This window comes from Brachycentrus maculatus, unplaced genomic scaffold (assembly GCF_059751285.1).
Source record: "Brachycentrus maculatus isolate JH-2025_06_01 unplaced genomic scaffold, ASM5975128v1 h1tg000244l, whole genome shotgun sequence".
In the NCBI taxonomy this organism is placed as follows: Eukaryota; Metazoa; Arthropoda; class Insecta; order Trichoptera; family Brachycentridae; genus Brachycentrus; species Brachycentrus maculatus.
Window position 1 is genome coordinate 1,755,315 of NW_028280995.1, and position 24,460 is coordinate 1,779,774.

General features: G+C 34.4%; 3 protein-coding genes across 4 annotated transcripts in view; all 3 read left to right on the forward strand.

The window, feature by feature from the left end:
• The window catches only part of Septin4 (septin 4), a 35,073-nt gene extending 22,532 nt beyond the window's left edge, over positions 1-12,541 (forward strand). For both annotated transcript variants that reach the window (XM_088265226.1, XM_088265225.1), the window contains exons 2-8: positions 4,841-5,029; positions 6,463-6,721; positions 8,248-8,398; positions 9,306-9,471; positions 10,819-10,975; positions 11,952-12,036; positions 12,126-12,541. In XM_088265226.1, the coding sequence (XP_088121352.1) occupies positions 4,841-5,029; positions 6,463-6,721; positions 8,248-8,398; positions 9,306-9,471; positions 10,819-10,975; positions 11,952-12,036; positions 12,126-12,212 (1,094 nt within the window). In that variant the 3' untranslated portion in view covers positions 12,213-12,541. The remainder of the gene's footprint in view (positions 1-4,840; positions 5,030-6,462; positions 6,722-8,247; positions 8,399-9,305; positions 9,472-10,818; positions 10,976-11,951; positions 12,037-12,125) is intronic.
• A 2,675-nt stretch (positions 12,542-15,216) lies between these two features.
• DENR (density-regulated protein) lies at positions 15,217-18,177 on the forward strand. The gene is made up of 5 exons (XM_088265224.1): positions 15,217-15,314; positions 15,425-15,611; positions 16,668-16,835; positions 17,523-17,662; positions 18,018-18,177. The coding sequence occupies exons 2-5, from the start codon at positions 15,434-15,436 to the stop codon at positions 18,060-18,062; spliced, it is 531 nt and encodes a 176-aa protein (XP_088121350.1). The 5' UTR covers positions 15,217-15,314; positions 15,425-15,433; the 3' UTR covers positions 18,063-18,177.
• Positions 18,178-19,579: 1,402 nt separating this feature from the next.
• The window catches only part of Atg1 (serine/threonine-protein kinase unc-51-like protein Atg1), a 99,207-nt gene continuing 94,326 nt past the window's right edge, over positions 19,580-24,460 (forward strand). The window contains exon 1 of the mRNA XM_088265229.1: positions 19,580-19,947. Coding sequence (XP_088121355.1) covers positions 19,858-19,947 — 90 coding nt within the window. The 5' untranslated portion in view covers positions 19,580-19,857. The remainder of the gene's footprint in view (positions 19,948-24,460) is intronic.

The window sequence follows — 24,460 nt, forward strand, 5'->3', positions numbered from 1 at the left end:
CCAGCGGTCGTCCACGGTCTTCTTCTCGAACCGTTTGCATCGGCGTAAGTTATGCCCGCTGGCCTTACAAAATACGCATTCCTTGTCACTCGTCGTGTCGCGCGTCGCAAACACGTGACTCCTTGGCTCGACGCGTCGAGCGTTCTCGCGGCGGGCGGGCTCGGCGCACTTGTCGCGCTGACCCGCGCGCTCCTTGTCTCTGTTCCTCGCCACCATTCTGAACAGACCTCCGTGGCGCGTGATGCCGGCGGTGATCTCGTCAAGCCAAGCGGCGAGATCGTAGATACTGCTCCTCGTCTCGCGGCGGCGATCGCGGAACCAATCCCACCGGAGTTGCGTCGGCATCTTGGCAACCATCTCCGCTAGCAGCTGCGGGTTGTCGAGATAGCAAGCGTCCATCCCGTCCACGGTGGTGATGACGTTGCGTATCGAAACCGCAAAATCCACGACTGCTTCATCCGCGGGGTGGTCGGCGAGACTCGGCATCCTCCGGGCGTCTTCCAGTATCTGCGCGATGATGAGTGTCGGGCTGCCGAAGGCGTCCTCCAGCGTCCGCAATATTTCCGACACGTTGCGCGGATACAGTAGCAGGCCTGCTACCATGTGACGCGCACGCCCTTCCAGTGCGCGCGCCAATCTTCCGATGTTGTCAGCGTCCCCTATCCCCCATCTCTCAGTAGATTGGAGATATGCCGCGTTGAAGCGGCGCCATTCCCTCGGGTCTCCGCTGAACTTGGGCAACTCCGGCGGCTGCCCCGACCATCGAAAGTAGTCCCCGCCTCGGGGTGAGGGCTCCGCGTAGATTGCTCTTCCATCATCTCTGCGGTGCCGTTCGTCCGGTCGAGCTCCGTCGACCCATTCGCGTACCGGGTAGCGATCGCGTTCGTCCGGTGCGCGCCAACGCAAGCCAGAGGTTTCCATACGCCTCGGCTCCGCGTTGCCAGTAGGCGCCGGGCCATGTCCCCCGGGCGCTTCTCCTCTGTGGCCGGTCAGTTCGTCCCGCGATTCCCCAGCGAATCGCGTAGGTTCCGGATCCAACACCGGAACCGGTAGAGCTGCGGCCGATGTCCTGAATCCCGTTCTGGGCTGATTGGCGGCGTCGTCCTGCCGCGTTCGTAGGTGGGTGGATTGTTCGACACCCGCGATAACCTCCCCCCCTGGGGAGCTTACGTTAGCTGCTGTGCACTTCGACAACAGCTCACGGAGTTGCTGGAACTGCCTCTCGTTGCTGGCGGCTAGCTCCGCCATCTGGCGGCGCAAGTCGCTACTCGTATCAGTCCGGACTGAACTGACAGAGTCCCGATCCTCCTCACGGCGCTGCTCTTCGGGCTCCATGGCGACGTTGCGTCCCGACCTCAGGGATGCAGGCATCGTAGCTGGAGACTGCGTTGAAGGATCCGGCTCGAAGGACCAAAATGTAACCGGCGTGGGTTACGTGCGATGACTCTCAAAAATGTACACGCCTGGCCTTCTTCGGAATCTCCCAACTATGCCACCGTTGTAAGGGGTGACGTTCCAGACGGCCCCGCCGTACCGAGTTACCGAGTAAGCTGGATACGGACGGAGGTGAATGGATGTATGAGCGGAAGAGCGGGCACTGGACCGACAAGTCAACCTCAATAGCCCTGATAAGGGCTTTCCGAAACTGGTCCGTGAATCGGTATAATGAGGCGAAGCGGTCCAGGCTGGCGGCGCGGCGAGTCGTCCAAGGAGCGGGAGCGGAGAAATGAAACACAGGTTTCAACAGTCACACCAGAACTGGTTTATTACCAAAAAATGCGCCCTCTATATACCCGGCCGTGATCGCGTACCGCCCGACAGTGGGAAAGTACAGCCAATCAGCGGCCGGGGGAGAGAGACAGCCATATCTCTGTCTCTCTCTAATGGGCACCGGACGGGCTACACTTTCATACCGTACCGGTGCCGTTCCAACAGTTCGTTATTACATTACAATTTACAAGTTTATTTTATCAGTAATCTATTTATACAACTTAACATCTAGGCGCATTTAATATTAACATTGTCTTATTCTTTCTTACATCTAATACATTCTGTAAATACATGAGAAATCGGTAGAATCCATAGAGGCCCTTCTTCGGGTCGCATTCCGACGGGCGACCGTTTCGCTCGCCGCCAGGCGCCTGGAATTCTTTTTCAGGGCCGCCGTACGGGGTGTGCGATCCGTCCGTAACAGCACGTGTATATGAATATACGACATGGTATGTTCTTCATATTTTTTTGTTCTATACATACATCAATACATTTACAGTAAACCCCCCTATAACGCTGTGATAGGTACCGCGTTATCGAAGGCGACGTTATATGGAAGTTAATGTTTTTAAATTGTATTTCAATTTTAAATGACTCATTACAGTAATTTTCGCTAGTTAAATGTAAACATATAATTTAAAACATTAATCTCTTATAAAATTCTCTAAGATAAAGGGGTACCTATGTCAACGTCGTAGGGGGATTTACTGTATTTATGATTTTGAGAAGAAAAAAAAAGATTTTTTTTTTCATGGATAATATGCTCAATCCGGCCCTGGATATATCGGTGTAATAAAACGTGCAATGGCCTATTTCAATAACACTTCAAAACTTCTCTTCATTTAAGACCATTAAAAACAAAACCACGTGACTTTTTCCGTGGGAAATTGTGTCCAGCATAACAATGCCTCCAAACGTGTATTGCTGTTATACTCCGTGACAGAATGGAGGAATATTGACACGTATTGAGTTTGGAATTACGATACGATGGCTATCTATCGGTTACCTATCAGTCACCTACCTACCGAAGTAATACGTAATACATTCCCTGGCGAGCATGCACTATAGCGGGTCCACAATCGACATTGCTTTCCCAGAACGTGTCCGACTCCAAAACACTTATAATAAAGGTTCGCGGCCAGATATGAAATGCAGACAAGAGCAGCGTGCACCCGTTTCGCGCGTGACTCGTAAATGGATGATATCCATATTTGAGATTTGGAACTTGTAAACTAATTTTGGTATCCATATTTGAGATTTGGAACTTGTTAACTAATTTCGGTATCCATATTTGAGATTTGAACTCGAAAACTGATTTTGTTAGACTTAGGTGCCGGTTAAATAACTCGACACTGGCTATAACACCCAAGATGGGTGAAAAGCCATAAAAAAGAAGAAGAAGGTGCCGGTTACCAAAAATGCTTTTTAGACACAAAAACCATTTTAAATGTTATTTTCCATTAAAAACAATGCTTCTTAAATGTCATATTTTGTATTTATTCATTTCACATATCGCTCACTCATTTCAACAACGTCATGTATTAAAAATCGTCAATTTTCAGTTAAGCATGTTTTCGGAATGCCCAGAAAATGTTCTGTATCTCAGCAAAAGCGGTATATTTTTAACTTAATATTTACCCGCTAAAGGGCAGAAAGTGTTGTTTTTGAATTTTGAAAAAAGGTATTGTTTGATTATTTTTTAAAATATACTAATATTTTTAAAATGGAGAAAAAACCTTCAGGTTTTACCTAAAAAGAACTGTTGCATAGTAAAAAGTTCAAAAAGTGGCTTGATATTTATTTTTAATACATTTTATTATATTCTTAAACTTTAAAAGCAATCTCCTGAAAAATCAAGTTTTCTGAGATATGACGTTGTTGAAAGGAGTGAGCGATATACAGAATTAAAATATGGATATATACATATTTATATATATATATATATATATATATATATATATATATATATGTATATATATATATATATATATATATATATATATATATATATATATATATATATATATATATATATATATATTTATATATATATATACTTATATATATATATATATTTTTTTTTTTTAAAAGTATTAAATATGTAGGTACTTGTAATTTACAAATTATAATTATTCATTATAATATAAAATATAATGACAGTGTCCAGAACATATTTCAGTTCTATTTTATTATTCATGGATTTGGCATTAACGTTGTGTTTAAATTTATTCATTTAATCACAAATTTATGCTAAAAAAGCACATTTATTGTACTACGAAATAAACCATATCGTGGTAGAAAAAAACGCCACAATCTCGCTGCAAAAAACGGCAATGAGAAAATATGTGACTTCGAATGATTCAGATTTTGTCGGGTTTATTATTTATGTATGAGAAAATACAACAAAAATTTACCTTATTAAAGACATTGATACAGTTTTTACAATATAAAAAAATATTGTTTTTTTACATATAGTATAGCATACTATATTTGTTACATGCAGTGGACATGTCCACTAGGCAAAAAAAAAATTTTAAATTGAGTTTTTAAAATATAATCAGACACTCGGAAAAAAAACAATGATTTTTGTTTTTGTTTGGGAAAATATGATAAATAAATATTATTTTAGTCATAGATCACCGTGAAAACCATAATAAATAATATACCAACAAAATTTTGTGTAATAAATGGTAAAATAATATAGCAACCTATATATTTTATTATTATAATTACATTACTAATGTGCAAAGGCAAATAGCCGCAAGTTAAAAACAGCAGTTTTGAGATAAACAGCTTTCCAGTTAACTTGAAATGATGCTTTTTGCCAAAACATATATCAAATTAATAAAATTTTCCGGCTATTTGGATAATGAATTTCTCGGAAAGGAAAAAAAAGAGCAAAATCTGTAATTGTATTTGAAAGAGGCCAGTTATAAGAATGCTTTGAGCCTTGTGAAACCAAACAGCCGCAACTTGAGTTACGGCTAGTTGCCTTTACACATTAGATTATGTGATAAATGTATTTTTTACATAAGAAACATATTGTTAATTTGATTATATGTTTTTCCAGATAAAGACAGAGAGCGGGATTACATCGGGTTCGCCACCCTTCCGGAACAGATGCACAGGAAGTCTGTGAAGAGAGGATTCGACTTCACCATGATGGTTGTTGGGGAGTCCGGACTGGGCAAGTCGACTCTCATCAACAGCCTCTTCCTGGGGGACCTTTACAAGAATAGGAAAATGGCTGAAGTCTCTGGTGATTATTTGCTAATCTATTTAAAGTATTAACTGTTTTCTAGTATCCAATCATGTCATGTTGTAAACATACCGACTATTTTCCCTGTTGAAGTAGGCATAACACTCAAATTACGTAAATGAAAAACTATAATATATTGAAACTACATAGATATGGGTATATTAAAATATGAGTTTTTTTGCTCTAATATTTATTTAACCTTTCCGGGAGTACAAAAATTGATGACCGACTCTCTCTGGGGAATGAGTTCTTTTTACATGAAAAATTTTTTTTTTTAAATCGATGTATTACGAATTAGAAATTATGTTAAAATAATTTATTTAAAAAAAAACACCTATTTGAAATATTTTTCAATTATGACAAAATTACACACAAATATCCACAGATGTCATTGCTATACAAGTTACATCATACTAACTGACAGACGGACTTCGATGTTCATTAATGTCGATACTCCTTTAAGGAAAATTTGCACTGATGTTCATTTACGTCCATACTGCCGGACAGGTTAATACATATCACCTTGCACCTAAAGTGCAGGATTGATCAGATAGCCTTCATGTAATTCACAATCAAAATTAGACTGCCTCTATATGATGTAGTACCCTTTGCACAATTGGGTGTGGGGAAGGATAAGAAGAAGAAAGAAGTTTATATAATGAAAACAGTCAAATAAGAGAAATCAAATACTTTATGTTGAAACCGGATGTGAGTCGCTAATACTAGTGAACCTTGAACCTAAAGTGAAAGACTGATCAGGTAGGCTTCATGTAATTCACAATCAAAATAAGACTGTCAATATCAATTATGGTGTAGCACCCTATGCGCAATTGGGTCGAGATAAGGGTTAAAAGAAGAAGGAAGTTTATCACAGCATTATATTTGTACAAAACAGAAAGTAATTACAGTAACACATTGTTTAAGGGAAACGCTTGAAAGATCTTTTACACACTGTTGGTAGAGAGTGAGAAACGCTTATAAGCGTTCTGTTTATTAAGTTTTTGTGAAGCGAGAGGTTACTTGTGATTTTTATACTGAGGGTCACACGGCAGACTATCTGAGTATTATTATTAGTGATGGGGTTAATGAAAAAACTGCCTGATAACAATGTGTTAATCAAGATTGTGTTTGAAAATCATTCGAAATTAATAATCATATTCACTTTTATATTTTTCTACAAAAATGTTAGGAATATTAGTGTTTAACCACTCACTGAGATTTTTATGTCTACCGGTTTCAAGACGTACCCATCTCTTCGTCAGGACAATCACTACCACGGCATGCAAACAATAGTACCCTTCACTACCATAGCACTATTTACACACTTAAAACTACACAAAATGTTTAACACATGCGATTTCGGCCGTCCCGAAGACCAACATGCACTAGGGGTTGCAGCACAAACATGCATTAAGAACCAAATTCATTTTCAGACCGTTTGGAAAAGACCACCACAATAGAGAAGAAGACAATGGACATTGAGGAGCGAGGGGTGAAGTTGCGGCTCACGGTTGTGGATACTCCTGGCTTTGGAGACGCCATCAACTGCGAGGACTCTTGGAGAGTCTGTACGGCCTACATAGATGAACAGTTCCGCCAGTACTTTACCGATGAGAGCGGCCTCAACAGAAGGAATATTCAGGACAACAGGGTTCATTGCTGCCTTTACTTTGTACCGCCTTATGGACACAGGTATATACAAAAATCTTAATCTTATCCCTGTGTACTACTGAAAGTTTTTCAATGTAAGCATACAGCCAACAAATTCAAATTCTATATACAACATTTTGAGTGTGTCCATTTGGACATATTTACTTGGTTACTTTTGGAGTATTTACTTGTTCACAAAATCTGGATTATCTTCAATTACAGGCTTTATTTTCATATTATTTTTTGACATGTCATCAAAGATGAAGAAGAATATGGACTTATAATATGAACTTAAATATGAACTTCTAAGAATTTGAGTATTGTGGTTGTCAATAATGGGTAGAATTGGTGAATGTTACACATGTGTAAAGTGATCACTTAAACCAGCCTATGACTGTCGTCAGCCCCGTAAATGCCCAGACTTCATTATTCTTCTTCATCTTTGATGAGATGTCAAAACATAATATGAAATAATATAACTTATAACTATTTAATTGCGCTTATAAGATTTCGATTTAATTATTCTAAAAAATTAACATGGCAAACCGTACATCCCGCCTCTATTGCAACACTGGAGTACTAAGGCTTTAAAAATTACATCAGAAAAAAGGAATTGTGATTTAAAATATTTTAAATAAATGGTACATTAAATTATAAATATAAAATAGATTACCTATAAAAAATAAAAATAAAACAGTAACAACACATTTTTGATATCGTGAGCCATCTTATTTTTATTGACATCTCAACATAGATGAAGAAAAATATGGAAGTCTGTCTTCCATATTTTTCTGAGTATGTTGAAATATCAATATAAAGAATTTGTGTCGGGTTGTGGTCCCGTGGTTAATGTGAGAAAACTTTCCTTAGGGCCCGGAAGAATCAACAATATTTGCAATATGTAAGGCAATGTGTCGGGTTGTTATCCCGTGGTTAGTGTCGCGGACTCTCGAGTCAGAGTTCGAACCCACTCTACGACAATTTGATATCTATTTTTAATAATTATCTGCTTAGGCTCACAAAAACAGTATGAAATTGAAGTATTTTTGGAAATACTAAAAACACAATATTTCTCTTTTTAAATTATAAAAAAATATATATTAATTCCTAAGTGAATAAACCCAGAATTGTGAACTAAAATTGTGCATATCATTTTCATTCATTCATCAATATGCTTCCTTCGCACCCTTATATTGAAAATATAAAATCATTTTAATATATATATATATATATATATATAAATGTACTTATATTATCTTTTTTTTAACATTCATTTGCGCCGATTGGTAAAAAGGGCACTGAACCGTATCAACTTTCTAGATCATTAATTGCTTGAAGGCAAGGTGATCCATCCTGAACTTATTACATATATAGAATAAATATTAGTGTGAAAAATGTAATAAAAAAATCTATAATATACATAATCACCTTACTTCATATAATTATGAGCAAGTTAACACCTCATTACTTCGATGGTACCTGAAAATAGTATTTAAATGACATGTATGCAAATATCATAAGAACAAAGACAGACTGGAATAGATTTTAACAATAATATTTTTTTTCAGTTTACGCCAGATGGATCTTGAATTAATGAGACGGCTTCACAGAAAAGTTAACATCGTAGTTGTTATAGCCAAAGCAGATACTTTAACCGCATCTGAAGTTAGAAAACTGAAGCAGCGGATACTCAAAGATGTAGAAGATAACCAAATTCAGGTGAGCTTATAGAAACCCTAAGGTTTTCAATACATTTGTGGAGTGTGCCCGATTTTTACTCCATCAGTTGAGGGATCAGAGGAGTATTTATTAAGTTTATTCCTTTTGAACATAGGTGATGCCAGGTCGTAAGCCCTGGGATGCTCAGACTTCCATCTCCTTTCATAAAAAAGAGAAGTTTGATACATATACGTTTCATATCAAGTTGAGACACCTTTAAAAATTGATATCTCATCCGTAGGGTAAATAATCTAGGGTCTGATATAATAAATAAGAATAATATTTCTTGAATGTTTTCCGCAGATACTTTGTGGCACATTTTTTAATATCTTTATAAAATTAATTAACTGAGTTTTCACCACTTTTTTTATTAATCCAATTTAACCTACCGGTTTCAACAATACATTGTCATCATCAGAGTTAATTTTAAATCAAAAACATCAAAATACTCTCACCAAAAACTTCCACACACTCCATAAAAATCCTAAATGTTATTTTAATAATAACATTTAGGATTTTTATGGAGTGTGTGGAAGTTTTTGGTGAGAGTATTTTAATGTTTTTGATTTAAAATTAACCCTGATGATGACAAGGTATTGTCGAAACCGGTAGGTTAAATTGTATTACCAAAAAAGGTGGTGAAAACAAAGTTAATTATTTTATAAAGATAATTTTAATATTATTACTAAACTTCTTTCACTTTACTTTTCAGTTGTTGAGAGGGCATTAACACTAAAATTCATTCTGCATCTGAATAAATATTGATTTGATTATAATGCACACATCAATATAATATTGCAGTCATTGAACAGCATTTATAATTGTACATTTCACAATTTTACTGATATTCAGAGATGTCATTATAAAAATTTAACAGTGTGTAAATGTTCAATGTATATTTTTCCAGATCTACCAATTTCCAGAATGTGATAGTGATGAAGATGAAGAGTTTAAGCAGCAAGACCGAGAGCTGAAGGCGTGTGTGCCTTTTGCTGTGGTAGGCAGTAACACTATGCTGGAGGTGGCAGGGAAGAGGGTTCGGGGCAGACAGTATCCTTGGGGAATAGTAGATGGTAGGCAATAAAAAAATAATCCACATATTGTCACTTGATTACAGAACTATCCTTAGTTGCATGCAGGTCAATTTCGTTTATATTTGTGTATTGTGTTCTTTATGCAGCTGATTTTCATGTGAAGAAAGTTCTTAAACTAGGTAAAAAGCTATTTGAACTTTAAGAATCTAAAAATATTAAAGAAAATACTGCTAAACAATTTAATAAACAGTTTCAAAAGTTTGATTGCCTCTTCTGTAAAATATCTGAATGTTTGTTTAGTTAGTATAGTTCTGTATTTGATTGCGATATTATCATAAGACATAAGATTTCATTTTCTACTTCTTTCTTACTTCTTTTCTACTTCTACACCTTTCAAATGTTCGCTATTCATCAAGACTAATAAAAGTTTTTTTTAAACTTATTTATTTAGTTTTCTAGCTTTACATACATTATGATAGAGCAATTCCGTATTAAATAATTACATGGAGTTACTTAGCATATCAAACATGGGTAATTTTTGCACTTGGCAAATTAGGACTGTGAAATATTCACGGTCGAGTTAACACCGCGTTAATTCAATGCAGTATCTTATACACTTGAGTGATAAATCAGTTTTATTACTTATAATGAAAAATTAATGTTTAAGAATATAATATTTTTCAATACCATGATATTTGTGTTCAAATCGTTAAATGCAAAAAGAACCATAATACTAGAAGAAAAGAAAATATTAGACTGCTGTGTAGAAAAAAAATACATAGTATCATGAAATTCAGTATTACACAAGGTTATGGAAGACATTCTTTGGAATAGGATCAGATATTTCTGAAAAAAAAAACTTATTTATACTAAATGTATTACGGCTCTTTAGGCATGGCCTGTGTTGAGCCGAAATACTTACATGTTAATACAATTTTTTATTTTATTATTATTTGTTTTTTTTTTAAATTATTATATTATATACATTACATACAATAGATACAATAACAATTTACAGTAAAAAGGTTTTACGATAAAATAATTACACCGGGACTTTAATTAATTCATTTTTAACCTTGTCCCTTCCAATGAGAAGCAACCATTGACGGACACTGTTCTTAAAAACATAAACACTACAGGAATTCTTAATGGTTACGGGCAGCAAATTAAATATCTTTGGTGCAAGGAATGAAAAGTTTTTTTGCACAAAACTTGTTTTAAGGGATGGGCCAACATAGTTTATATTTAATTGAATATGTAAAGACAATAATTCGAATAGAACATAAATAATAATTTAATTAATTTGTACTTTTTAAAGATCAATAAATGAATAACTTTGGAACTCCTAAATAATTGTAATATAAATGATATATAATTTTTTTACAGTTGAGAATCCTCGGCATAGTGATTTTGTGAAACTGCGGACAATGCTCATCTCCACCCATATGCAAGACCTAAAGGATGTCACACAAGATGTGCACTACGAGAACTTCAGGGCACAATGCATCTCGCAGATATCACAACACGCTTTGAGGGAGAGAGGGTACGCAAAAAAATATTATTTTTCCATTTTTTAGGTATCGCTAAGTTGTATGAAATATTACAAAGTGAATATTCTGAGATAGTAATGTAATTCTTCAAAATAATTAGCCTGAAAATTACTTTGTTCGTATTCAACATTCTAATTTGATGGTCCACAATAATATCCTCTTTTAACTTCTAGTGGTGTATAGGCAGGGGCGTGCATTCCATATAGGCAGAAAAGCTGTGCCTATCCTAACTTACATGCGTGACATATAAAAACGCAACCAGTACCTACCCTACCTTACTAAATAGTACCTAGATTACCTTACTACCTAACTCTACTGCCTACCTTAGTAAGTAGTACCTAGCTTACTTTACTACCTACCTCTATTGCCTGCCCTAATTAATTCTTTGTGTACGCCACTGTGTATAGGGCACCATATCAGATAGACGTAGCTACAGATTTTTGGATAATTATATGGATAAATAGAATATATTTAATCAGATGCAGATGTAAAATGAAGGAGCTCAGTGTTAAGGATATAATTTATTTTTGAAGAAAATGCTGGAAGAATAGTAGATACTATAGAAGAAGAAAGGAGAATAACAGCAATGGCTAAGGCACTTGTACTTGTAACATTCTTTAAACCCTAATCCGCACCTAATGGTGCATAGGGCACTGCATCATATAAACGCAGTGTTATCTTGATCATTAACACGTAAAGGAAAGTTGATCAGCCCTCCGCTTCAGGTACTAACTAGTCCAGGGTAGTGTTGAATAAATACAAGAGTAAAAAAATCTCTTATATATATTTGACCCCCCCTGGAAATCGAACCCAGGACCTCCAGTATGGTAGCCGAGCGTGCTGACCATTACACTACTGAGGCGGACACTTGTAACTAGTCTGTGTATGCACTGTTAATGTATATGAGTCCCTTGATGTTAAAGCGGAAATAATATTCATCGATTACTCATTGAAATTCTTTTTTTGCAGAAAATTGAAACGAGACTCCATGGGAAACAATGGTGACGTCAGTATTACAGAAACCGACAGACTTTTGCTACAGAAGGATGAAGAGGTAATATTTGAAATTACTGGATTCATTGATCAAGGGTTGCGCTCTGAAAGATATTGTAACTAATAACATTACTTTTGAACTTGTTTCAGATTCGAAGAATGCAGGATATGTTAACGCAAATGCAAGAGAAACTGAAAGCTTCCGACAAGAAGCACGATAGTGTTATAGATGTTTGAATTTTATGTGATTTTATATTAAAGTTACTGTGACAGTGTAGAATACCTTTTAGCTATGGTACTCGTATTTATATTCTATAAATATTGTGTATTTGATATAAAGACTTGTATGCATTCTTCGAGAATGTGTTATTGATTGTGTTCTCCATAATTTATTTAATAGATTTACTTATAGTCAGTATTATTGTTGCACAATGGATGTTAGTAATTTTATTTGTACATAGATTATAGCGTACTCAAATCTACACAACTCATTAACGTAAGACTTAATGCATTTTATTACTAAAATATTACAATAATATATTAATAAATAAACTTAAAACAATTCACCAATGTGTATTTAATTTACATATTTTTTATTTAAATACTAATTTATTAGATAATATATATATAGATTCAGTGGTGGGATTCAGCAGGTTCGAACTGGTGCCTAAAATTTTTAGAGTTTTCCGAACCGATCCTCAACGCTTTGTTGTCACACAATATTCCGATTGAGATCATGTATCGGAGCACGCTCGGTTTACTTGGTCCGACACGTTGTAAAAATATTATAACCTCACAAAGAGAAAAAAATATTGGAAAAATGAAAAAAAATAGTAGAAAAATTCTATTCTAAAAGTTATTGCACTTAGTAAAAAGAATATTGTGAAAGATATACGCATCAGCATTTGGAGCATTCTCAGTTGTTATGTGAATGTTCTGTTTATGTACAGAATAAAAAACAAATAAATGAATGAATGTAAAAACTATTTTTTTATAGGGAGGGAGGTAGAACCTAACGGGTGAACTGGTTCTTGAAAATTTTGAATCTCATCACTGGATAGATGCCTAAGATATTAGAAAAAAATGTAATGCTGAACTAGGGATAGTTAAAAAGATTAAGGAGAGTTATTTAAGGTCGTATGGACATGTGGAGGGAATGGATAGAGAGAGAATGATTAAGAAAGTATATGTGAGCAGGGAAACAGAAAGAGAATAGCCGTTAAGACTTAAATCTAAAATCTGGTGATGTCAAAAGTCTGCATAATCGGAGTGCATGTATGATCAGATGTATCAATGTGAAGGAAGCGAGGAGGTATGTCAGGACAGAAGAGTGTGGCGTTCCATCCCCTCTGCCAACCCCTGCGGAGAAACGGCATGATGGTAGTAGAAGTATAAGTTAATTAGGAAACATTCTAAACTTAAGTAATAGTAATTAATTAAGTATCAATTGAAATACACTGAGATTTAAATAAAAGTTACATAATGTAACACTTATTAATCAAAACACCTTCCACACTTAAAACTTTTGTAAACATATGATTATTAAATAAGGAATTTCTAATTAATACATTGGAAATTGAAACCATCTTCAAGGGTATAGTGATTGACACGTTTTTCATTGCAATGTTCAAAGTTCTCGAAATGGAACTGGAAGCGTAAGACTTCTTTAATTTTTTTTTAGATGGGAATTGCATTTATTATTTACCTTGCTTATTATGTACAGGGTTTATAGATCATTTAGTGGATTTTTGTTTATTCTAGCTAATTAAATATGTTTTTATTTGAATCTGTGTTGGGAGCAGGAGGGATAATCTATTGGGAAGCGTAAGACTAACCCTGTTACATTCATATGCGTTATAATTTATGGTACATTGAGAGTGGATTAACAATAAAGTGCCTCAAACACGTGCACGGACAAGAATGTTATGGCATAGAAACTTATTTAATTATTTTAGTTGAGATAATTGGTGCACATACATAAAATGAATGTTGAAGAAGCGAGGTTTGTATAAACAATGAGTTTTATCCTCTCTGCTTACCCTTATTGAAATAGGCTTGATGGCTTTTAGCAGAAATGAAACAGTTATACGGTGACTATCCAGCCTTGTTTTACTATCCTGCCGGATACCTGATGGTAAGTTAATATCCGGCTAGTCAAATACCGGATAGTTAAAAAAATATAAAAATTCAATTCAATTAATACAATTAGTGCTACGCTCCATATTAAATAGGTATGATACTTAATCAATAATAGAATACGTGCCAAATAAATGAAAATGCAATGAGTTTAGATTGTTTATTTATTGCAAATAAATAGGTACAAGCATGCAAAACAGTTTATTTATATTCAAAGCTAACTAAAGGTAAATTGTCCGCCTCCGTGGTGTAATGATTAGCGTGTTTAGCTACTGTGCTGGAGGTCCCGGGCTTGATTTCCAGGGGGGGGGTGAAAATAAATTTTACACATCTATATTTATTTTATGTAGTCCCTGGGCCGGTCCCTGAAGAGCAGAAGTGATCACCTTGCCTTCGTGTAAGTATCGATCAAGATAACACTACGTCAATACGATGCAGTGCCCTATGCACCATTGGGTGCGGATAAGGGTTAGAAGAAGAAGAAGAAATTGAATAATGTTCTCTGCGTTTGTGGGCAAAAGGCGATTGCGCTTGTTTTCATAGACAAGGCCGGCTTCAGAAAACAACCTCTCACTATAAACGGTGCTGCATGGAGCTGAAGGGTAAATTCTGGCAAACTGTCTTCAAGTTTGGATATTGTTTCGCATTATTGACCACCAAAAGTAAGGACCGGAATATCCGGCCAAATCACTAGTTTTTAGATTTTTATTATCTAATTACGTATACTTTTAAATGTACCTATTTATTATTATTGCAGTTTCCCCGCAGGAACCATGCGGGTCGATACTTATTGTTAATTGCATTGTATTTTCGGTATCCCAGGTAATCCGTTTGCTAAGTGCATTCAGCTTGATGGATTAGGCTCTAACAAAAGGTGGAAAAATATTTTTTATTATTTCGAGTATAAATATACCTGGTATGGTATTGAAATGCATTTACGGCCGATTATTTCGAGTACCTGGTATGTACAATTAAAAATAAATTGATTTTTTTCTACGGGTTTCACCCGCAATAAACACTAAATAAATATAAAGTTTTTCTTCGTAAGTCTTTTTTTCGTGTGCTATCCTATGTTATGTAGCCCTTTGCAAAAATATATATAATTTAGGACGTATAATTTTTAGGCCTTGCAACATTATTGTTTTCGCGATCCGGGGCAGACGGGAGAAAAAAAAAATTATTTAATTGTTTCGTTCGGTTTAAGTAATACATATTTTCATTAGTCTCTTTTTGTATTTTAAAATCATTCAATGATTATAGTTTTCGTGAAATTATGTTATGATTGTAATTATTCCAACACAAATATTTTATAGGTTAGGAAAATGACAGACGTTGACTTGAGCACGGGTCCTAGGCAAGGAGTATCATACCCCGTCAATGTTCTATATTGCGGAAATTGTTCTATGCCAATTGAATATTGTGAATACTATCCAGAATATGAAAAATGTAAGCAGTGGTTAGAACGAAATCTTCCCACTGAATTTGAGAAAGTTAAATTAAGTAAGCATATTTTTTTATTTTACCATTTACTTAGTCTAAATATATGAAATGTTAAGATGTATTGTAATTGCATTTTATGTAATATCCTTTTATAGTTACTCAATCTTTATCAAGTAATCTTTATCATATGTGGTATATTAATGTGTTAATATGCAATGAAACATAGTGATAGAAGCTTCAATATTAGTGGCAAATCAGCTACAATTTCCCATTTTCATGAACCAATTTCATTTCATAAAAAAAATCATCAGTTACAGCATCAAAACAACTCGTCTACAACAAATCTGACATGGCCAAAATGGCTAGTATGTTTTTAATGTTTCAATCTGTTTTTGTGTCTCGAAACAATTTCTTTATTGAACTTTGTTAAAATATTTTCTGCTTTAAATAAAAACAGAGATCGACATATTTGGAAATTATTTTTATTGTTTTTATCTCACTAGTTTCACTTAAAGTTTAAAGTTTGCAGTTTAAAGTTCTTATCTGACTAGAGTTTCACTTAAAGTTTAAAGTTTTTACCACTTTTAGACATTATCATCTCCTGAATAAAAACCTTTTTTATTCTTAGCGCTTCTTCCAAATGATATCATGCTTTTTTTTCCTGACATTTAGTATTATGGGATGCATAATAAAGTACACACTCTTAGAAATTGAGATGTAGCTGTATAAGATCAACCTCTACTTTTATATATTTTTATATGAAGTATGGGAGAGTCGGTTATATAAATCTGATACATTTGGAATGTTTTTCACACACCCAGCAGCTAAAATCATACAATATGACACTGAAGTACTTTGTGAGTTGCACATTGTGTACAAATTTTGCATGTGTGTACATAATGGGTTTGTATGACCTTTTCTCACAAACTTCGGGTGTATATACATAGTGTTTGATTGTCTTAAGCCAGATTGACAGTTGCGCTTTATTTAAGTCTTACATTGGTTTATCAAGAGATAGATAGTGCAGAAGTGCGCCAGTTCAGTACACTTTTCAAGAAATTTCTTACATTTTTTATTTAGATAATTTTTTGTTAATGTCCCTTGATATGATTCTAGGTGAGGAAGGCGGTGGGGGCGAAGAAGAAAAGAAAAGACAAAAGCGTGGCGGGAAGGGAATGCTCAAAGCCAAAAAGAAGGAAGATGTGCCCAGACTTGTGACGGTTGCCCGAGCTCCCCGTGGTAAAAAGAAGTGTGTCACCGTTGTCACCGGTCTTAGCACATTTGGTGAGTTGTATTTCCAACTTTCCCATTCACTTATGCGATAAACTCATACGAAGAAAACTATTGGATTGCATCTTTTTGTTAACACACTAAGGACGAGAAAGGTATTTTTAACCGTTTGGTCGATTAATGCTTAAGGACGGGAAGTGTATTTTTACCTTCTGCGCCGGCCTCATTTCAAAGTCAGAAAAGTAGGAATTATTTAGTGTTTCTATACAAATATTATGTACTAATTAATCTCTTTAAGGTCTAAACTATGTGTACATAATTATCGAATCCAATCGCCAGCAGTTCGCAGGTGAAAAAAAAAAACACCCGTCCGAAATGTGTTAATATCTAATTTCTTTTCTTCTTTGTGTTTCATTTTCTTGATGGGATTGGCTACCATTATGGAAACGGTACATATCTGTATCCGTACCAGTCTCTCAGTTTTCAAAATCATGAGATGCATACACTTAAATATTTGTTACTCTTAACTATGGACCCACATTTCAAAGGCCTCAACTTTACGTATTACATCTTGGTTCTGTGCCCATGCCTCCACTCCGTATAGGAGAAATACAAACATGTAACGGGCCATGCGAATTCTAAATTAAAAACACATCTCGATCACAGTTTCAGAATAAAGAGAACAAATCTTAACAGAATTTTTAAATATTTTATCTGTGTTTGTTTTATTCATATTTTCAGATATTGATTTAAAAGTCGCAGCTAAGTTTTTTGGAACCAAATTTGCCTGCGGTTCGTCTGTCACTGGAGATGATGAGATTGTAATTCAGGGTGATGTTAAAGATGACTTGTTTGAAATTATACCAGACAAGTGGCCAGAGGTTTGTAAAAAATATTTTGTACTTATTTATCCAAACCTATTTGCGATTTATAATTTTATTTGAATGTCGTGTCGGGTTGTGGTCCCGTGGTTAGTGTCGCAGACTCTTGAGTCAGAGTTTCTCGGTTCGAACCCACTCTAGCACAATTTGATACCTATTTCTAATAACGAGCCGCTTAGGCTTACAGAAATAGTATAAAGTATTTTTGTAAATAGTAAAAACACACGTACTTCTCTTTTAAATTAATTTTAAAAAACATTTATGATTTTAAACAAAATGTTTCTATTTTTATTCTCAATGATCTCATAGTTCCTTTTTTATGTTCTTTTCAACCATTTGATTTTTATTACTTCAGATTGACGAAGACAGCATTGAAGATTTGGGAGACCAGAAGAGATAATCTGATGGGTTGGGATATTAATGCAACATATTTATACTTATCATCATAACAATATTCCATAATAAAAATTGTTGAAATTATTTATTTAACAATAATAAATCTTTCTTACAAAATATATATATTTTCTTATTTTTGATTTATTTGGAAAAAAAATTAAGCAAACCTCATTTATGTGCATTCAAACCTGGAATAAGTTACGTAGTTCTAAAGCAGTGTTACTTTAAAATATTTAATAAATTAACAAAAATTCTTTAATATTTTATTATAGAGTTTCTCAATTCAAACAATTCAGGTCCTGAAATGGTTTTAAAAAATTCAATTAATTACACATGGTCTAGAACAGAGGTCGGCAGGAGCGGCTCGTGAGCTGCATGCGGCTCTTGGCATAGACTTTTATGGCTCTTCGCCTTCTTCAGACATAAACTCCAATTTCACCTTATCTCAAGCAACCTTATAACTTAAATAGACCCGCCGAATTGCATCCATCTGCAAAAAAAGTGCAGGGCAGAATTTTCAATGTAACAGCAGCGAGTCAAAAATATTAAGCTAGTTTCCGCAATATTAATTGCAACTGATGAGTCCTTTGATATTATTGATACAACACAATAAAAGGTTAAAAATCTACCTCTATAAATTATATGTATGACATATCGCTCACTCCTCTACCCTCTGTTTGGACTAGTGGAGCGTTCGGATTACAGCAGAGACTAACTAAATTATATAGATTACAGTATAGAGAAACTGTAGAGTATTTTTTATCAAATAAACTAAACATGTATTGTGAAATTTTAAATGTATTTATTTAACTTTTTGAAAGAAACTAAATATTTTTGTTGGTCGAGATTTATTTAATGACAAGTAAAAAGCTTTGTCTCGCAATTTATGTAAAAGCATTTTCTCTGGCACAGGAATATCCACTTTATTTCCGTTTTTAAGAAGCTTGGGAGGGATGAGTGAGCATTTGTATAGAATAAGATTTATCTCCATTAACATTTTCTGCTCTGAATTTGATGTCTTATAGAAGTTAGTCAATAAAAAAAGGTTGCTTAGTTTTTTATTATATTTAATAAAACAGTGAGAATATCATATTTAATTTAATGTGGAATTGAAACAATTTTTAAATGCATCACATAATGATAATTTTAAAATAGTGACCATTTTTTGTCATTCCCTTTATCTAATTCCCAAACCTCTACTCTGCATAATCATCGGAAGGGTTTATTTTATTTTATCATCACTAGATGGCACAAGAATTTGAAATCAATATGTTTTTAATATTACCAGTCGTAAAAATTCTTGATTCGTTTCAACTTATTTAAAAAAAAATAATAATCACAATGTACATACAAACAAAAATACCGTCTAGTAAATCATTCCAAAATGTTTCGTTTTTTACTATCAAACATCAGTTCTTCGTTAGGTTTTAGAAGAAAATAAAATATATTTCTTATGGTACCTACCTCGGAGACAAATGTCACTTTTTTATTATTATTTATGTTCCCATATGGCAACATCGCCTGTTAACAAAATTCTGTGATGAGTGTTTCTCGGGTTTATTTTATAAGCAAATTTTCGTGACAATGGTTATGTGCATAAATTTAACAAGTGTCGTTCGTTGCAATGCAAAGTGTTATTGAAAAATGTGTTAGTTTATAAATAGTGAACATGATGTAGCGCGTAAAAATACTATAATCCGTCGTTCAAAATATGGTATTGATCTCCAGCATCAATAACCACAAAGAGTAGATCTCTCCTTTAGTATATTTTTTAAAGTTATTTTTTGGTATTCCTAAAAATGGAGATTGTGGGTGATTACGAATATAGCAGTAAGGATCTCATAGGCCATGGAGCTTTCGCCATGGTCTACAAAGGGAGACTCAGAAAGGTCAGTGACCTAACCTCATATTTTTATTAATTTTATTGTTTATTTTTGAGTTAATTTAAGTGTTTTTACTTCCAGAAAATTTAAGCATTTTCCGCGTAATTGTAGATTAATTTTCACATTTTTTAAATAAATCGGGTGATATATTAAAGTGTTTTGAAATAAACGTAATTTCAGTTTTAGTCAATTGCTGAACTATTATTTTTCGTTTTTAGGTATATTTTTATATTATAACCTACAAACTATCGCGTGAATCGTACGTTTCTTATACTTCCTACGTCATTTGTATATTTATATCATTAATGTGTATTAAATTTCAAAATAATCAAATTACAACTTATGTTCGTATTTTAGCATTTTTTGCTTCATAAATTTATAAAAATATAAACAAATAATAAAATTGTGTTTAAATTTTCACACTGAAATAAACTTCGCGTTGGCAACCTTGCTATAGGTCGCGGCTTCGATTCCCAGAGGGAGTCAAATAAATATAACAGATTTTTTACTCCATTATTTATTTAACACCACTCTGGATTGGTAACTGGAACGCAGGACTGTTCACCTTACCTTCCCGTGATTAACGATATGCGTCGATGCACTCCTGTGCCTTATGCACCGTTGTTGCAGATGATGGTTAGTAGAAGAAAATAAAATAAAAGTGTTTTTTAAATTTAATTTAATTAACATATGAATGGTTTATTCATTTGTATATTTTAGTCTATATTTTATGTCTAGTATTAGAAATAGCATTCTGAATTCAGAGCCGGATAAAATCCGGCCATCATTTTGCTTATCTATTGCTGGCTTTTTAATAACATTGTATTTATAATTTTAACATTAACGAAGTCTATTAGGATAACCGAGATGAATTTTTGATTATCGGTAATCCTCTTTTAGTGCCAAAATTGATAAAATATGTATTAATTTCGACTTTTACCTCAAATACCGCGCGGATGCAGTTGAGAACGTAGGTACCCAAAAGAGCAAAATATTTGAAATATTTTTTTAAATATATTTAGCCTTATAAAATGTAGTCGCTCGTCTATTTGTAGTATCTGCGTTTGCATGAATTTTACGTTATTATCCTTATTTCCATCTGAAGTATAAACTATAATTTTAACCTGATATTGATTTCATTATTATTTATAATAAGAGATACAAAAGTGGTCAAATACTCAAGACCTATAAAATGGTAAAGAATATTGGTATGAGTGAGCACATGCACGCCTAGAATCTAAATAAAACCGTCCCTAACTGAACTTTCCAAAGATACGCTCAGATAATCTAAATAAAACCGTCCCAAACTGAGATTTCCCATATTATGAGCGTTCAGAAAATCTATTTAAAACCGTCCCTAACTGAGATTTCCTATATGCGCGCTCAGAAAATCTAAATGAAACCGTCCCTAACTGAAATTCCCCATATGCACGCTCAGACAATCTAAACAAAACCGTTTTAAACTGAAATTTCCCATATACACGTTCAGAAAACCGTCTATAACTGAAATTCCCCATATAAACGCTCAGACAATCTAAACAAAACCGTCCCTAACTGAAATTTCCCACATGCACACACGGACGATCTAAATAAAACCGTCCCTAACTGAAATTTCTCATATGCACGTTCAAAAAACCGTCCCTAACTGAAATTTCCTATATGCACGATCAGGCCTAAATAAAACCGTCTCTAAGTGAAATTTACTAAATGCGCGCTCAGAAAATCTAAATAAAACCGTCCTCAACTCAAATTTCCCATAAATGTTAGTTAATGACAGCTGATGAGGTTATGTGACGATATTATTATTGTAAGAATTAAATATCGGTGCGATGTTTTCGTCACACGTGTTTCTTTGTTTACACTGCTAACCAATGCGCAATAATAAACGGATACTTGACGCACGGTAATGTGTTGTGATACCTTTATTTTTCTGATTTGCGTATCGGTTTTCTTTGCACACTGGCGAGACGCATTGGCGCGCTCGCTACAGTGTGATCACGAGAAAATAAATAGAATTATCGCGATATCCTAACCTCATTTTCAAACTTTGTTTGGTGTTTTAAATCGCTTATTGACCATATTATTTTTTGACATCTCATCTAAGATGAAGAAGAATATAAAAGTATGGGCATTTACGGGGCTGACATCCGTCATAGGCTGGTTTAAGTGATCACTTTACACACGTGTAACATTCACCAATTCTACCCATTATTGACAACCACACTACTCAAATTCTTGGATATTCTATATATATGAACCAATTTAGAAACCTTGTTCTTGAATCACTATATTTCGCTTATTGGTCTTTTGATTTTGCTGGATGATCTAAATCTAAATGGTGTTTGAAATACCTTATTTTTGGTGTTTTAAATCGATTTTTTTGGTCTTTTAAATCGCTTATTGATCTTTTGCTGATTGATCTGAATTATTCTAGTAGATTCTGACCTATTTTCATTTATTTTGAAATCCACGAGGCATTTTCATATATGTACACTGCGTATTTTGTGTACTTGGGTAATCTATATGGACAGATTATGTATATCGTACTCGTGTAAACAACGGAGCAAACATGACATCATTCTTTTTTATGTATCACATATCGTTATGTATGTAGGTTTTTATTGATATCTACGTAATAACAACTGATGGCTTGATTTCAGCTACGTACTGTTTTTGTGGTTCTTGTCGGAAATTCAATTAATATTTCTCTTGATAAGTACTACATTTCTAATTTTTTTTTTAATACTGAAGGTCAGTTTGCATTTTTTTCAAGCTCTAAAATAACGGTTATCTTCGTCTAACCACAGAAAATCATTTAGGCTATGTTTTCTGATCCGGTAATATTTCTTCCTCAGTGCTATTCTAATTTTTGTTGTACACAATGCCCCTTAAAGCAACCGTAAATAATAATTTCGTCACGGTGTTAAGTACCTGCTACGTTTAATCTCTAAATTAGTGGTTGCATATCGGTATACACTATACTTAGAATAATGATAGTTTATGCTAATGATAAGAAAGTTTCTCGGGTTTTCTAAGTCAGCGCGAGTTGATATGAATTGAAAAGATGTCGGGAATAATGATGAACGATGTGTCCATTCTAGATGTTTCGAACGAATCAGAATCGCATAAAAGTCGCTTCACATCTCCCTACAAATGGATCTTTGTCAGATGGGAGGAATATCTAATTTAACATGTTAAATTAGATATTCCTCCCGTCTGACAAAGATCCATTCTCAGAAACTATGAATACCTATTAACAGATAACAGTCAGCTATGTATTTGTGTGCGTATCTTGTGCTATTGTATTGGAAGAAGAAAAAATCCACACAGTATACATAAGTTTCGTACGAGCGATTGTTTTATGAGGTGCGTTACATCGGTTATTGTGGAACACAATCTGATTTGTAAATACGTTATAACAATGGATAACCCGTTATCTGGTATTATCAATCATATACTTATCTCCCGCTTTCACCTGTGTTACCGCCGATTGCACGAAGACCTTGAATACTGATTACGCATTGATCCGTGCTCACTTTTCGCAGTTGTTACGGATTCGTTCGCGTAGGAAAATTGGCAATGCTGTACCCTGTTGCTAGTTCCAGTTGACAGATGATGCCCTCCCACGCCTTGCTCGTTGAACTTCAGTGCCCACGGTGTGGTATGCGCTCTGCGGAGTGTGGATCACGAACAGCGGACGACAGGATCGCAACATGCATTTCTGAATCAAAATAATCTGACGTAATCAAATTTAGGCATGTTGAAACTTCGCCATCGATGCGAGTTGTGCACAGCTAAATGACGGCATGGAAATGTTGAATCTATGCTTATTTATAGCACTGCTTTTTGTTTTTCAATTATAAAAGGATATTTATGCAGTCGAATTGCAATCACTCAGACGCATTTGGGACGAAACAATGTATTATAGTATGTAGATTTTCGAATGATGAAATAAGGAAATCATAAAAGTCTGAGATAAACATTATCGACACATTTAAAGCCCTAAATACGTTAAATAGCAACTAAATTTATTTTAAATCCAGGTAACATTTGACGTAATTGTTTTTTTCTTCTTCTTAAAACACGGTTTTTGTATTGAAAAAATAAGTTTTTCTTTGAAATAAATATGTGGTTTTGAAAATAAAAGAGTTATTGAAAGTATAGGAGTTTTAAAAAAATTATAAAAATGTTATTTCTATACATATTCTAAAAAATAAAAAACATCAAATATACATTATTTTTTAAAAAAAATTGCGCAGAAAGACGTGTTACCTCTTCGGCGGTTGGCCGGCGAATGAGTTCTGTCTTTGCGAATATACCATTAAAAAATATTTTTTTACATGTTTGGATACGTGAATCGAATGAGTGAAAAAATGCTAAAACGAATATATCAGACGATGTAGTTAAAAATAGAAGCAAAGAAAGACTTGCATGATCAAGTACTTAAAGGTGGACAAATGATAAAGCTTTCCATTATTTATAATGACCTTTTATTGGTTTTCTTAGCTTATTTGGTACG

What these genes read in the sequence shown, in the direction of transcription:
- DENR (XM_088265224.1), top strand. Translation starts at nt 15,434, where the DNA reads ATGACAGACGTTGACTTGAGCACGGGTCCTAGGCAAGGAGTATCATAC. An exon ending in CACCGGTCTTAGCACATTTG is followed by an intron (nt 16,836 to 17,522) that starts GTGAGTTGTATT and finishes TCATATTTTCAG; the next exon opens with ATATTGATTTAAAAGTCGCA. An exon ending in TACCAGACAAGTGGCCAGAG is followed by an intron (nt 17,663 to 18,017) that starts GTTTGTAAAAAA and finishes TTATTACTTCAG; the next exon opens with ATTGACGAAGACAGCATTGA.